Consider the following 16,000-nt stretch of genomic DNA (forward strand, 5'->3'; position numbering starts at 1 on the left):
TAAAAACTCTTCATATTTTAATTGCTGAGGTTGCAAATATTCTAAGGTTCTAATCAAGAATCAGCTTCTAGATTTTCCTCATTATTCTATAATTAGTCAAAATCTAGTCTAGTCAAAATATTCAACAAAAAAATAGTGGAAAAAAGACTACATTTGCGTTGATATTTTGAATAATGTATCCAATAGTCAGCCTCTCCTGAACTTGCTGCTATATAAGTGCTCTGCCTTTGTCTTTGGCATCAACTCTCACTTTCCCTTTCATTCTTTTCTTCTATATAACCAATATCATACTACTAAAAACAATTCAAGAAAATAATTTTGCGTATCTCTCAATACTCTTTCACGTTCATTTTTGGGTACAATCGTCCGCCTCAGGGCGCTAAATATTGCATGGTTTAAGAGATTAGTCTTTTGATCGATCAGAGTCGACGTTACGATTGGTTGAAGATGGAGCCAGCAAATCTTAATATTTTAAGAGGGAGTAATAGTTTAAGGGGAAGTTTTAGGGCAAATAGTAGTTCAATATTTTCACGTTCAGCTAGAGATGAAGATGATGAAGAAGCTCTTAAATGGGCTGCTTTAGAAAAATTGCCAACTTTTGATCGTCTGAGAAAAGGTTTATTGTTTGGATCAGAAGGTGATTCAGCTGCTGAAGTTGATATAAATGATATTGGACATCAAGAAAGGAAATCTTTGCTTGAGAGGCTTGTCAAAGTTGCAGATGAAGATAATGAGAAGTTGTTGTTGAAACTCAAGAATAGAATTGACACGTAAGTGAAAGAAATTTTTTACCTATATATATACAAGTTTGTTGGCGTAATTGGTAAAATTGATGCCATGTGATCAAGAGGTCACGGGTTCGAGATGTGAAAGCAGCCTCTTACAGAAATGCAGGCTTATCGTCTGGCCCTTCTTTGGACCCCGCATAACGGGAGCTTAGTGCACAAGGGTCTAGCCCTTCCTCGAACCCCGCGCATAACAGGAGCTTAGTGCACCGAGCTGCTCTTATACTAGTTTGTTTACATAAATGATGTTGGACATCAAGAAAGAAAGAGTTTGCTTGAGAGGCTTGTCAAAGTTGCAGATGAAGATAATGAGAAGTTCTTGTTGAAACTCAAGAATAGAATTGACACTTAAGTGAGAAATGTTTTTACCTATATATATATAAATATACACACTATTTTGTTTGCTAACGGAAACCTTGGCGTAACTGGTAAAGTTGCTGCCATGTAACCAAGGGGTCACGAGTTCGAGCTGTGGAAGCAGCCTCTTGCAGAAATACAGGGTAAGACTGCATACAATAGACCCTTATGGTCTGGCCTTTCTTCGGACCCCGCGTATAACGGGAGTCTAGCACTTCCTCGGACCCCGCACATAGCGGGAGCTTAGTGCACCGGGCTGCTTTATACTAGTTTGTGTACATAAATGATACCCCGCGCATAGCAGGAGTTTAAGAAAAAATGAAAACTTTTGAAATTTGTGGTCCTAAACAAGTTAAAAAGAGTCTAGAGTATTTGTATGGTTATAAAAGCTTCTCATTAAGGATAAAATTGAAAGTTTAAGCTAAATTGTTTCCAAATTTAAAAAGGAGTCATTCTTTTTGAAACGGACCAAAAAGAAAATAGGTTCACATAAACGGGAACGGAGGGAGCATTGGACATCAAGAAAGAAAGAGTTTGCTTGAGAGGCTTGTCAAAGTTGCAGATGAAGATAATGAGAAGTTCTTGTTGAAACTCAAGAATAGAATTGACACGTAAGTGAAAGAAATTTTCATATATATATATATATATATATATATATATATATATATATATATATATATATATATATATATATATATATTTAGCGCGTGTACCCTATGTAGATGAGTATATATACAATTATAAGAAACTATATATGTTATTAAAATAATATGTTTGAGTTATAAAATAAAATTTAAAGGAGAAAGTGTCCTATTGTGATTTTTGAAATTTGCCTTCAATTACCAAGCTTATTAGATTGTCTTCTTTCTTTTGGGATTAGTAAAGTATAACATACTAAACATAAAGAAACTAAATGATAAGGTTGGAATAATAGTCCATTTATTAATCTCTTTTAAAATAAGATTGCGTGAATTTGATGTACAAATGTTAAGATATTTGGATTTGACGTATATAATGATAGTAGGTAATTAATACAGATATAAATATAATAAATTAACATATTGTGTTATAGTATCACATACTACTCTATTCTAGTAAGATATATAATTTATATCAAAAAACATACAGTATATAACACGTATATAGGAAAATATATAATAATGTTAAGAAATTGCATGACAGTTGTCAATGAACAATACTTAACAATAAAATTAGGTGAAATATCACATATGTTGCATTTTGTGATTTAACCCCTAGCATAAGTCTTTTAAACTTCCTCATTTAAGCAAAGCCATTTTACTATTTGGTACAACAATATTAAAGGAATAGTGTTTCAATGAGGGATAAAAATGTCTTTTAATTTTTATGAATATTTGGGTAAATCAGCTTTACAACTTAAGGTCTTCCCACTTTTAGTATAGTATAGTATAGTATGATATGATATGATGATATATACTAGTTTGTTTACAGAAGATGAGTCTTGGTGTAACTGGTAAAGTTGATGTCACGTGACCAAGAGGTTACGGATTCGAGCCGTAGAAACAACTTCTTGCAGAAATACAGTATAAGACTGCGTACCCTTGTGGTCCGTCCTGTCCGGTTCCCGGGCTAAGCAACCCCGGAGCTTAGTGCACCGGGCTGCTCTTATACTAGTTTGTTTACAATTTTTGGGAATCTCGATGCAACAGTAAGAGTTGTCGTCATAATGACAAAATGTTCATGGGGTTTAAGACGTGAAAACAGCCACTTGTAGAAATGCAAGGTAAGATTTTGTGCCCAGAGGTCACGAGTTTTAAGCTGTGAAAACAATCTGTTACAGAAATACAACATATGACTATGTATAATGGACCTGAGGTGATGCATTTCTTCAGTCCTAGGCATAGCGGGAACTTAGTTCGTCGAAATTTTGTCTTTTTGCTTTTCCTAACTATGACTTGAGTTTACCTTTTCTATTTTTATTTAGTTGATATTTAATTTTTTGTTTTTTTTTGTTGGAATAATGAAAAATTTACAGAGTTGGGATTGATATGCCATCAATAGAAGTAAGATATGAGAATCTAACTATTGAGGCAGATGCATATGTTGGAAGCAGAGCTTTGCCTACTTTTATCAACTTCATTACCAACTTCTTTGAGGTAACAATCTAAACCATAAATTAAAAAATAATTTTCTTTAATATATCTATTTTTTAATTTGCAAGGGAGTTATTATTTTATCAAACTAACTTTTGTGTATTTTTTTGTCCAACTTTTTTGCTCCAAAGACAATGTTGAATTCTCTTCACATCCTTCCAAGTAAAAAGAGACAAATTACAATTCTCAAAGATGTAAGTGGTATGATTAAGCCATGCAGATTAACTCTGCTTTTGGGACCTCCAAGCTCTGGAAAAACTACATTTTTATTAGCTTTGGCTGGAAAGCTTGATCCTACTCTAAGGGTAAGATTTTCAATTTCAAATATCATATATAAATTTTATAATAAAAATATTGTATAAACGATTTATCTTATATCCACCTACAATATAGTTGATTTTTTACATAATGATTAGTATAACAAAGCCTATTATAGAAGATTGCTTCTTTCAACTAATTTGGAAATTATCAGCTATACGGTCAGGTCTCTCTATAACAGTCATTCTTTATAACATAACTTTACTATAACGGCCAGTTTTCTTTGGAACCGATTTTTCATATTATGTTATAACATATGTTCTCTATAACAACCAAAAAATATTAGAACATACGAGACTGTTATAAAGAGGTTTGATGGTAGAAAGTTAGGTGATATACCAGGTCGACATTCATCTTAAATTCAGCCTTTATTTTACAGTTTACTAATTAAGGATGATTACCTTAATTACCTTTAAAGTGACTTGATACTATAAATTCTTTACACTGTCAATTTATAGAAGTTAAACGCTTTTAAATAAGAAAAAAACTAAAGTTTTTTATTTTTCTTTTTTTTCTTTTTGGAGATCAGGTTAATGGGAAGGTGACATATAATGGACATGAATTACATGAATTTGTGCCACAAAGAACAGCTGTTTATATTAGCCAACATGATTTACATATTGGAGAAATGACTGTTAGAGAAACTTTGGAATTTTCTGCAAGATGTCAAGGAGTTGGCTCTAGATATCGTTAGTATTTTCTTATTGCTTTTTTAATTAAATTCAATTTTTAAGTGAGTTTATTTATTATTATTTTTTGCAGTAAAAACATATAGATATTCATTTATTAATTTTTTTTCTTGAAAACTTGTGCAGAGATGTTGGCTGAATTATCAAGAAGAGAGAAAGAAGCTAATATCAAACCAGATCCTGATCTTGATATCTACATGAAGGTAAGAATACAAACAAAATATACTAATAATGAAAGGGAGTACTAAATTTTTGTATATCTACATTTATACTTTTTATTTGTTGTTTTTGGGAAATGTAGGCTGCAGCAACAGAAGGACAGGAAGCCAATGTTTATACAGATTATGTTCTTAAGGTAACATTTAGCATACTCAAGTATTTCTCCTATATTTTGTCTATAGAAAGGGTTGAAAAGAGTTTAATAAGGATTTTACTTATATATACTAACAGTGTAAAGAATTTTTACACTAGCAGTGTATTTTAACATGTTGTAATCAGAGGCGCATGCATGATTTAAGCTCTATGGGTTCATCAATTCTAAAGAATTTTTTCCATGAACCCATTGTATTTTTAAAATTATGGGTTTGTTATGGTCCATTACAACCTCCAATTATGGGTTGCTCTGATGGTAAGTAACCTCCACTTCCAACCAAGAGGTTGTGAGTTCGAGTCACCCCAAGAGCAAGGTGGGGAGTTCTTGGAGGGAAGGATGCCGAGGGTCTATTGGAAACAGCCTCTCTACCTCATTGTAGGGGTAAGGTCTGCGTACACACTACCCTCTTCATACCCCACTAGTGGGATTATACTGGATTGTTATTGTTGTTGTTGTATGGTCCATTGCAAGGTACGAGACTTGAGTCCCGCATCGGTATTGCAATGTGCTGATGTGAGGTTTATATAACCTTGGGCTCTCCTACCTTAATAACTAGCTTTTGAGGTGTGGTTCTCCCTTGGTTGTATCAATGGTATCAGAGCCACCCATCGCCTTCCGTGCCCACCGTGCCATGGATGGTGACGCCGGTATTGCAGTGTTCGCCCGGTGGTTTGCTATGGTCCATTGCAAGATATGAACTTGAATCCCACATCAGTATGGGGTTTATATAGCCTTGGTCTCTCCCACCTTAATAGCTAGCTTTTGGGGTGTGGTTGTATCAGGGTTCAAACCTATTATTTACTACAATTTACTCATATTTATGCTTCACGTTGGAAATGCTGGGTTCAGTTGAACCCGTTATTACAACTCTACATCCGCCTCTGGTTATAATATGTAATTTTGCCTTACTTTCCACGTTACTGATCTCAAGTTTTGTGAACGGTTTATCTTTTAAGTGTCCTGATCGACTTGCATTTGCAGATTTTGGGACTGGATGTTTGTGCTGATACCAAGGTGGGAGATGAAATGCTAAGGGGTATTTCAGGCGGACAAAAGAAACGTGTAACAACAGGCGAAATGCTTGTTGGACCAGCAAAAGCACTTTTCATGGATGAAATCTCAACTGGATTAGACAGTTCAACTACTTTCTCCATTGTCAATTCTCTAAGACTATCCGTGCAGCTCTTGAAAGGAACTACTGTGATATCTCTATTGCAGCCAGCCCCCGAGACTTACAACCTGTTTGATGACATTATTCTGTTATCAGATGGCTACATTGTGTATCAGGGCCCTCGAGAATCCGTTCTTGACTTCTTTGAATCCATGGGTTTCAAATGCCCCGAGAGAAAAGGTGTGGCGGATTTCTTGCAAGAGGTATGTCTTACAATAAAGTATAACCAAGAAATTTATAATGTTGAAGTGTGAGACCATCTCATCTATAAGTTTAAACTATTAGATAGAGCGCGCTTTTATATAGTTATTATGTCTTCAACGTGTCCCCTCACGTGCCAGACTGATTCTTTTTCATAGGTGGCGATGATACATAACGTCTATGTGTGACCATAAAAGTTTAATATGTTAGATACAGAAAACTTTTATATAGTTAACTGTCTTAGACATATAAGATTTAAGTTTAGGTTCTAAAAGGTGGAAGTTTTAAATTACTTCTTGCAGGTAACATCAAAGAAGGATCAACAGCAATATTGGGCCAAGAGGGATGAGCCTTATAGGTTTGTCACATCAAAAGAATTTGCTGAGGCATATCAGTCTTTCCATGTTGGAAGGAAACTTGGCGATGAGCTTGCAACTCCATATGACAAGAGCAAAAGCCACCCTGCTGCTTTGTCTACTCAGAAGTATGGTATAGGGACAAAACAACTGTTGAAAGTCTGCGCTGAACGAGAATTCCTGCTAATGAAGAGGAACTCATTTGTTTACATCTTCAAGCTCTTTCAGGTACTGACTACTTGGTCTATTAGAAATATATATGTAAGTGTTTGATCTTGACTTGGTTTATAGGTACCCTGATATACCTTAAATATTAGGTGGCGACTCCATATATATATTTGCCTTTTTCATAACCATGTTTCAATTGTAATAATCTCTTTGTTTCTGTTCTTTTTTCTCAGCTTGTGGTAATGGCACTTATAACGATGACAGTCTTTTTCCGAACTAAGATGCCCCGAGATGATATGGATGATGGAGGGATATATGCTGGTGCTCTCTTTTTCGTGGTCGTTCAGATTATGTTTAACGGAATGGCTGAGATCAACCTCACAATTCTCAAGCTTCCAGTTTTCTTCAAGCAAAGGGACCTTCTCTTTTTCCCTTCATGGGCTTACGCCCTTCCCACGTGGATCCTCAAAATCCCTATAACAATTGTTGAAGTTGCAATTTGGACGTTCCTTACATATTATGTCATGGGATTTGATCCGAATGTTTCAAGGTAAGGGAAGAAAAAAGACAGTACATACTAATAATACTTAGGTGGCCTTCGTAATTTCTTTCATCTCATGATTATTAATCGAATCGACTATTGCTTTGCAGATTGTTCAAACAATTCTTTCTTCTCGTACTAGTACACCAGATGGCATCAGCATTGTATCGATTCATTGGAGCAGCGGGGAGAACAATGGGAGTCGCTAGTACATTTGGAGCATTTGCTCTGATCTTACAATTTGCATTGAGTGGATTCATCCTCTCAAGAGGTATATTAAATGTTGTTTGCATAAATTCTTTTTTTGTTCAATCAGACACCGAGGGGGAGCCTTGGAGCAACGGTCAAGTTGTCTCCGTGTGACCTATAGGTTACGGGTTCGAGCCGTGGGATGCTTGCACCAGGGTAGGCTGCCTACATTACACCCTCTTGGGGTGCGACCCTTTCCCGAACCCTGTGTGAACGGGATGCTTTGTATACCTGGCTGCCTTTGTTCAATCAGACACCATATTTATTTTATATTTTGCGTGATGCTGCAGATGATGTGAAGAAATGGTGGATCTGGGGTTACTGGATCTCACCATTGATGTATTCCATGAATTCAATTCTTGTGAATGAATTTGATGGGAAGAATTGGAAACATGTAAGTGTCTTATTCCTAATGCAGCACGCAAATAGTTACGTTTCTCGTATATGGATGCTCATTTCCGCTCTTAATTAAAATAGATCGCGCCAAATGGAAACGAGCCACTTGGTGCTGCAGTAGTAAGAGCTCGAGGATTCTTTCCGGATGCATACTGGTACTGGATAGGCATTGGGGCACTTATTGGATTCGTAATGATCCTCAACGTCTTCTACAGTTTAGGACTTGCTTACCTAAACCGTGAGTATCTCTGATGTCTCTACTTTCCCCTTGAAAAAGAAAAATGCCATGTACTAACATAAAAATGAATGATGTCGTGTACTATGACCAGGAAAAAGAATTTACCTCTGGACTCCTACAAAGATGGTTAATACCTTATTTCTTATATATTTGCAGCATTTGGTAAGCCGCAAGCTATGGTATCAGAAGACAATGATAATGCTGATAATGTTCGACTAATTAGTCCAGAGGGAGGTGATTCTGTTAGTGAGGGTCAGAACAAAAAGAGGGGAATGGTTCTTCCATTTGAACCCCATTCCATCACCTTTGATGACGTCGTATACTCCGTTGACATGCCTCAGGTGCCTTCCCAGAAAGTGTCGATAATATTATTCATGTGGCTTTTTGCTCTTTTCTGTGAATAACAAACTTGAATATTCTAATGACTTGCAGGAAATGAAAGGACAAGGTTCAACTGAAGATAGATTGGTACTTCTCAAGGGTGTAAGTGGATCTTTCAGGCCAGGCGTTCTCACAGCTTTGATGGGAGTTAGCGGTGCTGGTAAAACGACATTGATGGATGTCTTGGCTGGAAGAAAAACAGGAGGATATATTGATGGCAGCATCAAGATTTCTGGATATCCCAAGAAGCAAGAAACCTTTGCACGTGTTTCCGGTTACTGTGAGCAGAATGATATCCATTCACCTTATGTTACAGTTTACGAGTCCTTGGTTTACTCAGCTTGGCTGCGTTTACCTCAAGATGTCGATGAAAACAAGAGAAAGGTTGGTTCCTATAAATTCTATCTCTAGTCTATCCTACATATTGGTCGAACCTATTATACAACGTAGCAGACAATAACATTATCGATTGATCACCTTTCTACAGATGTTTGTTGAGGAAGTTATGGAACTTGTGGAGCTAACACTGTTAAGATCAGCCTTAGTTGGATTGCCAGGAGTCAACGGTCTATCGACTGAGCAACGCAAAAGGTTAACCATTGCAGTTGAACTGGTAGCAAACCCCTCTATCATTTTCATGGATGAACCAACTTCAGGGCTGGATGCAAGAGCTGCTGCCATTGTCATGAGAGCTGTTAGGAACACCGTTGATACAGGAAGAACCGTTGTCTGTACCATTCATCAGCCTAGCATTGACATTTTCGAAGCTTTTGATGAGGTGAGTTTATTAACCTTCCAGGACAGTAAAGCAAATCTTTATTCCCCCTTTCTTTTGCCATCGAATACTGAAGTTAAACATGGCTTTGCAGCTATTTCTAATGAAACGAGGAGGACAAGAGATATACGTTGGTCCTCTGGGTCACCATTCTTGCCATTTAATCAAGTACTTTGAGGTATGTTATCAAAGCAAAAAATGAATTCTTTTTCCTAGTTTATATAATCAAACTATTAATCTTAGTTTCATCTTGAATTCAGTCTATGCCTGGAGTTAGTAAGATAAAGGAGGCTTACAATCCAGCCACTTGGATGTTAGAAGTTACAGCCTCGTCTCAAGAAATGATGTTAGGTGTTGACTTTGCTGATTTGTACAAGAAATCAGACCTCTACAAGAGGAATAAATTGTTGATAGCTGAATTAAGTACGCCTCGTCCTGGTACAAAGGATCTGCATTTTGAAACTCAATTTTCACAGCCTTTCTGGACCCAATGTATGGCTTGTCTCTGGAAGCAATATTGGTCGTACTGGCGTAATCCATCCTATACTGCAGTTAGATTCATTTTCACATTATTCATAGCGCTTGTCTTTGGCACAATGTTCTGGGATCTTGGCACCAAAGTGTAAGTACAAGTCATAATGTGAAGTAAATAGAACTTTGTATAGTACTTAAACTAAACTATTCGAGCTTTATTGATCACAGGAGTCGGAGCCAGGATCTTTTCAACGCTATGGGATCAATGTATGCTGCGTGTCTTTTCCTTGGTGTACAAAATTCATCGTCGGTCCAGCCTGTTGTAGCCGTTGAGCGTACTGTATTTTATAGAGAAAGAGCTGCTGGAATGTATTCAGCCATACCTTATGCCATTGGACAGGTGAACAGATAGTTCAATTTTGTCACAATATGTACACATTTCAGCCTTAAAAATGAATTCATATTAATCCATGAAAACTTTATTTTTCTTGCAGGTTATTGTTGAGCTACCTTATGTATTTGTACAAGCTGCTTTCTATGGTATCATTGTGTATGCGATGATCGGATTTGAATGGACTGCTGCCAAGTTCTTTTGGTACTTCTTCTTCATGTACTTCACTCTCTTGTACTTCACCTTCTATGGTATGATGACCGTGGCTATTACTCCGAATCAAAACGTTGCTTCCGTTGTCGCGGCCTTCTTCTATGCAGTATGGAATCTTTTCTCAGGATTCATCGTTCCACGACCTGTAAGTTCTTGAAAATCTTTCAACTTGATCAATTTTTATCCACGTAAATTAACCTGAATCTCGAAAAATGACATGTTATCGTTCCTTTTTTGTTAAAAACAGCGTATTCCAATATGGTGGAGATGGTACTACTGGGCATGCCCCGTTGCATGGACTTTGTATGGTCTTGTTGCATCACAATTCGCTGACCTGCAAAACGATCTTGGCAATAATGAAAATGTGAAGCAATTCTTGAGTCGTTACTTTGGATTTGAGCATGATTTTCTTGGAGTGGTTGCAGCTGTTATCGTTGCATTGCCTGTTATGTTTGCCGTCATATTTGCATTGGCTATTAAGGCACTCAACTTCCAGAGAAGATAAGAGAGTTCACCTACAAAAAATTATGAGAAAGAAGAGAATACAAAAGTCAAAACTACTATATATATAAATCACTACATGAAGATTGTTTCTTGTAACATTTTGTATTACTGTGTATGTACTTTTGTTTTTTCCTTAATCCCAAGTTTTGTTTGTACAAACAAATAAATTTTCAATGATAAATGAAAATATACCAACAATTTACTCCATTATTGGCTTCTTCTTCTTTTTCTCTTCCCTTCAACTATATGCTAGTTCTCTTCTTTTTTTTCTTTTTCATTCTAAAAAAGGCAGCCTGATGCACTAAACTTCCATTATGTGCGAAATCCGGGAAAGGGTCGAACCACAAGGGTCTATTGTACGCAGCTTTATCTTACATTTCTGCGAGAGGGTATTTTCATGGCTCGAACCCGTGACCTCCTCGTCATATGGCAACAACTTTACCAGTTACGCCAAGACTCCCCTTCCTTCTTTTTCATTCTCAAAATAAAAAAATCAAGAAACATTGAAAAGATTTAGGAGATAGAAAAATAAAAAAGAATAGGGCCAATGGAACCTTGCTAAAGTGGAAAACTCCAATGTTAAGATCCAACAAAAAGTTATTGAAAATAGTTGAAAACTACTTCTACAACAACAACAAATCCAGTGTAATCCCTTAGGCGGGGTCTGGGGAGGATAATGTGTACGCGATCTTACCCCTACCTTGTGAAGGTAGAGAGGCTGTTTCCGATAGACTACTAATACTAGTTTGTAAAATGCAGAATGGTCCATTAGCTCTTGTGGTAGTAAAAAGACACCATTGTTTATCTAGCCAATGGACATTAAAGAAATCACAATACCTGTAACATTTTCTGTTCATTTTAAATCTGATAACTTGTTAAGTAGCTTAAAAAAGGTGCTAATATTGCTCTTGTTTGAACAAAATTGTAGTAATTCCTGCAGTGAGTCATGTGGATGATGATTCTAAATGTTTGCCAATATGGGTATTTTGGAGGAATTTTTCATATTAAACTTGATCGATCGAATGTCCACCGATGAGTATGTAACATGAATCCTTGGTTGGCCGCTTTAGGCAGTGGCGGAGCTAGGGGGCGCAGTGTTCATCCGAATCCTCTCTGCCGGAAAATTAGGTCAAAATTATTTTTTATGTATATATAGAAGATCTTGAATTCCTTTGACACAACTCAAGAGCTCGTCGTATGTACTTCTTTATATTTTGAATCCCCGTAGTGAAAATCTTGGCGCTGCTCTTGCCTTTAGGTGGCAATTGAACTCTCTAACCCCTTTTCTGCTTATAGTTGTGTCAAATAGGAGAGTAGTTGGTTCAAGATTCATAGTTGAATTCACATTGATAAAAAAGATCTCTTAGTAATTTCTTCTTGTATTATTAAGGCATATGCCCTAAGATTTGATTTTCTTGTCTGCAAATAATATATTTCGTTAAGGCATATCAGAAACTATAACATGCATTCCTGCTGTAGATAGTCTAGCTTGCTCATATCTAGAATGTAACAGCCCAACCCGCTAGTGATATTGTCCGCTCTGGGCCTACGCCAGATTGACACAAGAGTGACTCTGATACCATCTGTAACAGCCCAGTCTGCTAGTGATATTGTCCGCTCTGAGCCTAGGACCTCACGGGTTTAAAACGTGTCATTAGGTCTAAGGCTTGTTAACTTATATACCCAGCATCCCTCTTGTGTTTTACCGATGTGGGACTCTGTCTAAAGTCTGGAGTGTTACATAGAAAGATTTGTGGCGTCACCAAAACACTATTGCCTGTTCCAAAAATCAAAAGCCCCTTAGTGCCCCGTGACGGGAGTGGGGGACGGGCACGGCCCTATGCGCATGCAACAAAAGCACCGTCTCTACGAAGTCAGAAACGAATCTTTCTGTTGGCTTTTCCAATTCATTCGTGGACAGTAATTCAAGGGCGTGAAGCGAGTACTTCTAGCTGCTTCACCTGCTTCTTATTATGGTGGCGAAAATTTAGTTGAATAAGTGCCCAATGTGTCGACAGATGGAGGTAGAGAGGGTAATTGTGATCAGTTCGAGACTTTACTACTCTTCTGTCCTCCTTGATGATGGCAATCTGGTGTTTTTTCCTACCTCATTTTGTTCATCTTTTATATTAGTTGTAAAAGTTCACAAATATTCAAAAGTTGCAGTTACCAAATCTTAAGATAATTAAGGGTGGGGTGGACAGAAAGATGTTAATTTTACTTGGATTAAATCATATATGCTTATAGCATAACAAAATTTCATACTATCTAACAGGTCACTTATCATGTTTTACAATTATACTGACAATGTATTTAAGTTAAACTCTATTTTAGTTTTGAAGAAAGAAAGGTAAAACTCTGTTGCGAATTAGTTCAATTTGGTTTTAGTTCATTCTTAGCATCCATGCAATCTGTTGGCTTGGCATCAGATGCATTATACAAACTCAAATACTGTCAACAAACACATAGTATGGTGGTGTACAAATTAGCACAGAACAATTCAGGCCTCGAATTTGGAAAGGGATAGATAGAATCAGAGGCGGAGCCAGGATTTCAATTTTATGAGTTCTAGATTTTGGAATAACGACGTCAAATATTATCAGTTTTAATATTTGTTCATATTTAATGAATTTCTTAACATAAATATATTGTTTAAGCATAAGTTACTAGGTTCGACCAAACCCGTAGTCGGACTTCTAGCTCCGCCCCCGGATAGAATCCCTTCATTGGAAGTGTGGCCTCATTGTTCAGGGCATTGAGTTCCAATAAAAATGAGAAGTTACATGGTCTGAAAGGAGTTCAATTGAAACCCTGGTTGGAAAAGTATACTGTAAAAATTGTGTAAAAAGGAATAGCTTTTGTATATATACAATTGTTAAATCCCTTTGACATAAAAGAAAGTTTCTAGTGTAGTGGCCAAATAGTTCAAAATTGCTTTAGGTCATCTATTTGAATATCAGGAGTGACATTCTTGCATTTTTGAATTCTCTGGCTCTACTCTGTAGGTTACATAAGTGTAACTAAACATGTCTAGAGTAGCCAGCCGTCCCAATTTATTTGACAGTATTCAGATTTCGAGAGTAAAACGAGTTGTCCTTGGACCGTAACTTTGTTTAAATATTTTAAATTATTGATTGTTGTGACTTATAGTACTTTTTACCTAATTTCTAAATATGTTAATTTCATTTCGAAAAACTTATTTGATTCTATGCTCAAAAACTCTAGATTGGTATATTTGAACAGAGATTGGTAGGGAAACATTGACTCATTGAGTGTCCAAATCCTGTTACAGAAAAGTTTCCGAAGATGATTTGCTAGGCATTTAGTATGAATTAGCCACCGGTAATTAGAGGTGTCAATGGATATTTAAAAATCGACTAAACCGACCGAGCCGTATCATACCGAACCGATTTTTAGGTTTCTTTTAATAAAACCGTAGATTTTTATATAAATTTATAACCGTACCGATAATTAGGGTAGGTTTTTTATTTTATGAAAATAAACCGAAAAAATACCGAACCGTACCGAATAGATTTACATGTGAAAAATATATTTATATATTAAGTTTAAAAATAATAGAGTATTAAATTTTTTCTTGGGTCTTGAAATTATGAAAACAGTTACAAGTCAACAAGTAATTAAACTCAAAATCCTAATTCCCAAACCTATTATGCTACTTCAATCGAAACTAAATTATTTTCAGCATATTCACTAGCAAGACACAAGGTATTATAGCGATTATGAGTAGCAAACTACAATGTGTTAAATATGTTTCCTTTCGTATGATTTGGATTTATCTTTTTGAATATTTAATCTTCTATAAATTTTATTCTTGAGTCTCAGTCCCAGCTTGGTTAATATCTTTTCACTCGCGCGAATTATATTTTTTTATATTAATTTGCTTAGTTTCTTTTACGTTGTTATAGAATAGTTGATGGATCTATATTCTAACCATCTTTCATATTTTCTTAATTCATCACCCTTTAAGATGTAAAAATGTCTAGAGAGTTTTGCTAAGTCCTATAAAAATTCGTATGTTATTGCATTCTACTTCTACTAGTGACTTTTTAATGATATTTAAAAAAATACCGAAAATTAACCGAACTGTACCGATACCGAAGAGAAACCGATATGATTGGGACGGTTTCAAAAAGTCTAATTTTGGTTATATATAATAAAACAACAACGATCCAGTAAAATTCTACAAAGTGGGGTATGGGGAGGGTAATGTGTATGGAGACCTTACCCCTACCCCAATGGGGCAGAGAGGCTATTTCCGATAGACCCTCGGCTCAGGAAGACGGGAATAAAATAAGAAGAGATAATCCATCAGTAATGTTAGCAGAAACCGTAGAAATAGTAGCAGAAGCATAAAAAACAAAAAATAGATGACATGCAATAACAGTAACCAGTAATTAAGGCACAGGGTTAAGAAAAACAGAAAGGATAGTGTGGGCTCAATATTAACCACAAGCCGTCTAAGATCAACCCTATCCAACCCCGCCTCACCCTCGGTATGAAGTAGTAAAAGCTCGACTACCCCTAGCATACAACCCTAATGCTTCCTATCAAGGGTCATGTCCTCGGAAATCTGCAGTCGTGCCATGTCCTGCTTGATCACCTCTCCCCAATATTTCTTAGGCCGCCCTCTACCTCTTCTCGTACCCACCACAGCCAATCGCTCACACCTCCTCACCGGAGCATCAAGGCTTCTCCTCCGCACGTGCCCGAACCATCTGAGCCTCGCTTCCCGCATTTTGTCATCCACAGGGGCCACACCCACCTTCTCCCAGATAACTTCATTCCTAATCTTATCCATCCTAGTGTGCCCGCACATCCACCTCAACATCCTCATCTCTGCGACCTTCATCTTCTGGATATGAGAATTCTTAACCGGCCAACACTTTGCCCCATACAATATGGCCGGTCTAACCACAACTCTAACCCCAAACAACATGGTTATATATAATAGAATAACCAAAAAATTAATATGCTACAAATTTTTCAAAATAACCGATCGAACCGAACCATTGGCATCCCTGCCGGTAATCATGCTCACTCAAGAGCTTTAGTTCCTTAGATAGTCTTTTTCCTTAAAATAGTCTTTTACAAGTGTGGAGTGCCGTTTCATACACCATTCTTTTGTAACAATCGGTGCAGATTAAGAATATATTTCTAATTTTCTTTAATATAGAGCAGAAAGATCCTTGTTCCAAAATTGAAATATTTTAAATTTCAGAAATGAAAATTGTGCTTCTAGCTAGTGCTGTCTGAGATGATTGATTTTG

General features: G+C 36.6%; 1 protein-coding gene across 2 annotated transcripts; it reads left to right on the forward strand.

The window, feature by feature from the left end:
* Positions 1-257: 257 nt before the first annotated feature.
* On the forward strand, positions 258-10,919 carry LOC104111755 (pleiotropic drug resistance protein 1-like). 2 transcript variants are annotated; one of them, XM_070201952.1, is made up of 20 exons: positions 258-770; positions 3,157-3,277; positions 3,406-3,579; positions 4,122-4,281; positions 4,408-4,484; positions 4,583-4,636; positions 5,636-6,028; positions 6,329-6,610; positions 6,784-7,100; positions 7,202-7,362; positions 7,631-7,734; positions 7,818-7,974; positions 8,131-8,315; positions 8,407-8,739; positions 8,843-9,133; positions 9,225-9,308; positions 9,391-9,752; positions 9,833-10,004; positions 10,099-10,353; positions 10,456-10,919. In XM_070201952.1, exons 1-20 carry the CDS (start codon positions 448-450, stop codon positions 10,711-10,713), a joined length of 4,263 nt encoding a protein of 1,420 aa, XP_070058053.1. In that variant the 5' UTR covers positions 258-447; the 3' UTR covers positions 10,714-10,919. The 2 variants fall into 2 exon arrangements, with proteins under 2 accessions (XP_070058053.1, XP_070058054.1); XM_070201953.1 differs by lacking the exon at positions 258-770 and adding an exon at positions 1,636-1,753.
* Positions 10,920-16,000: the final 5,081 nt, after the last annotated feature.

Source organism: Nicotiana tomentosiformis, chromosome 5, assembly GCF_000390325.3.
Source record: "Nicotiana tomentosiformis chromosome 5, ASM39032v3, whole genome shotgun sequence".
NCBI classification, from domain to species: Eukaryota; Viridiplantae; Streptophyta; class Magnoliopsida; order Solanales; family Solanaceae; genus Nicotiana; species Nicotiana tomentosiformis.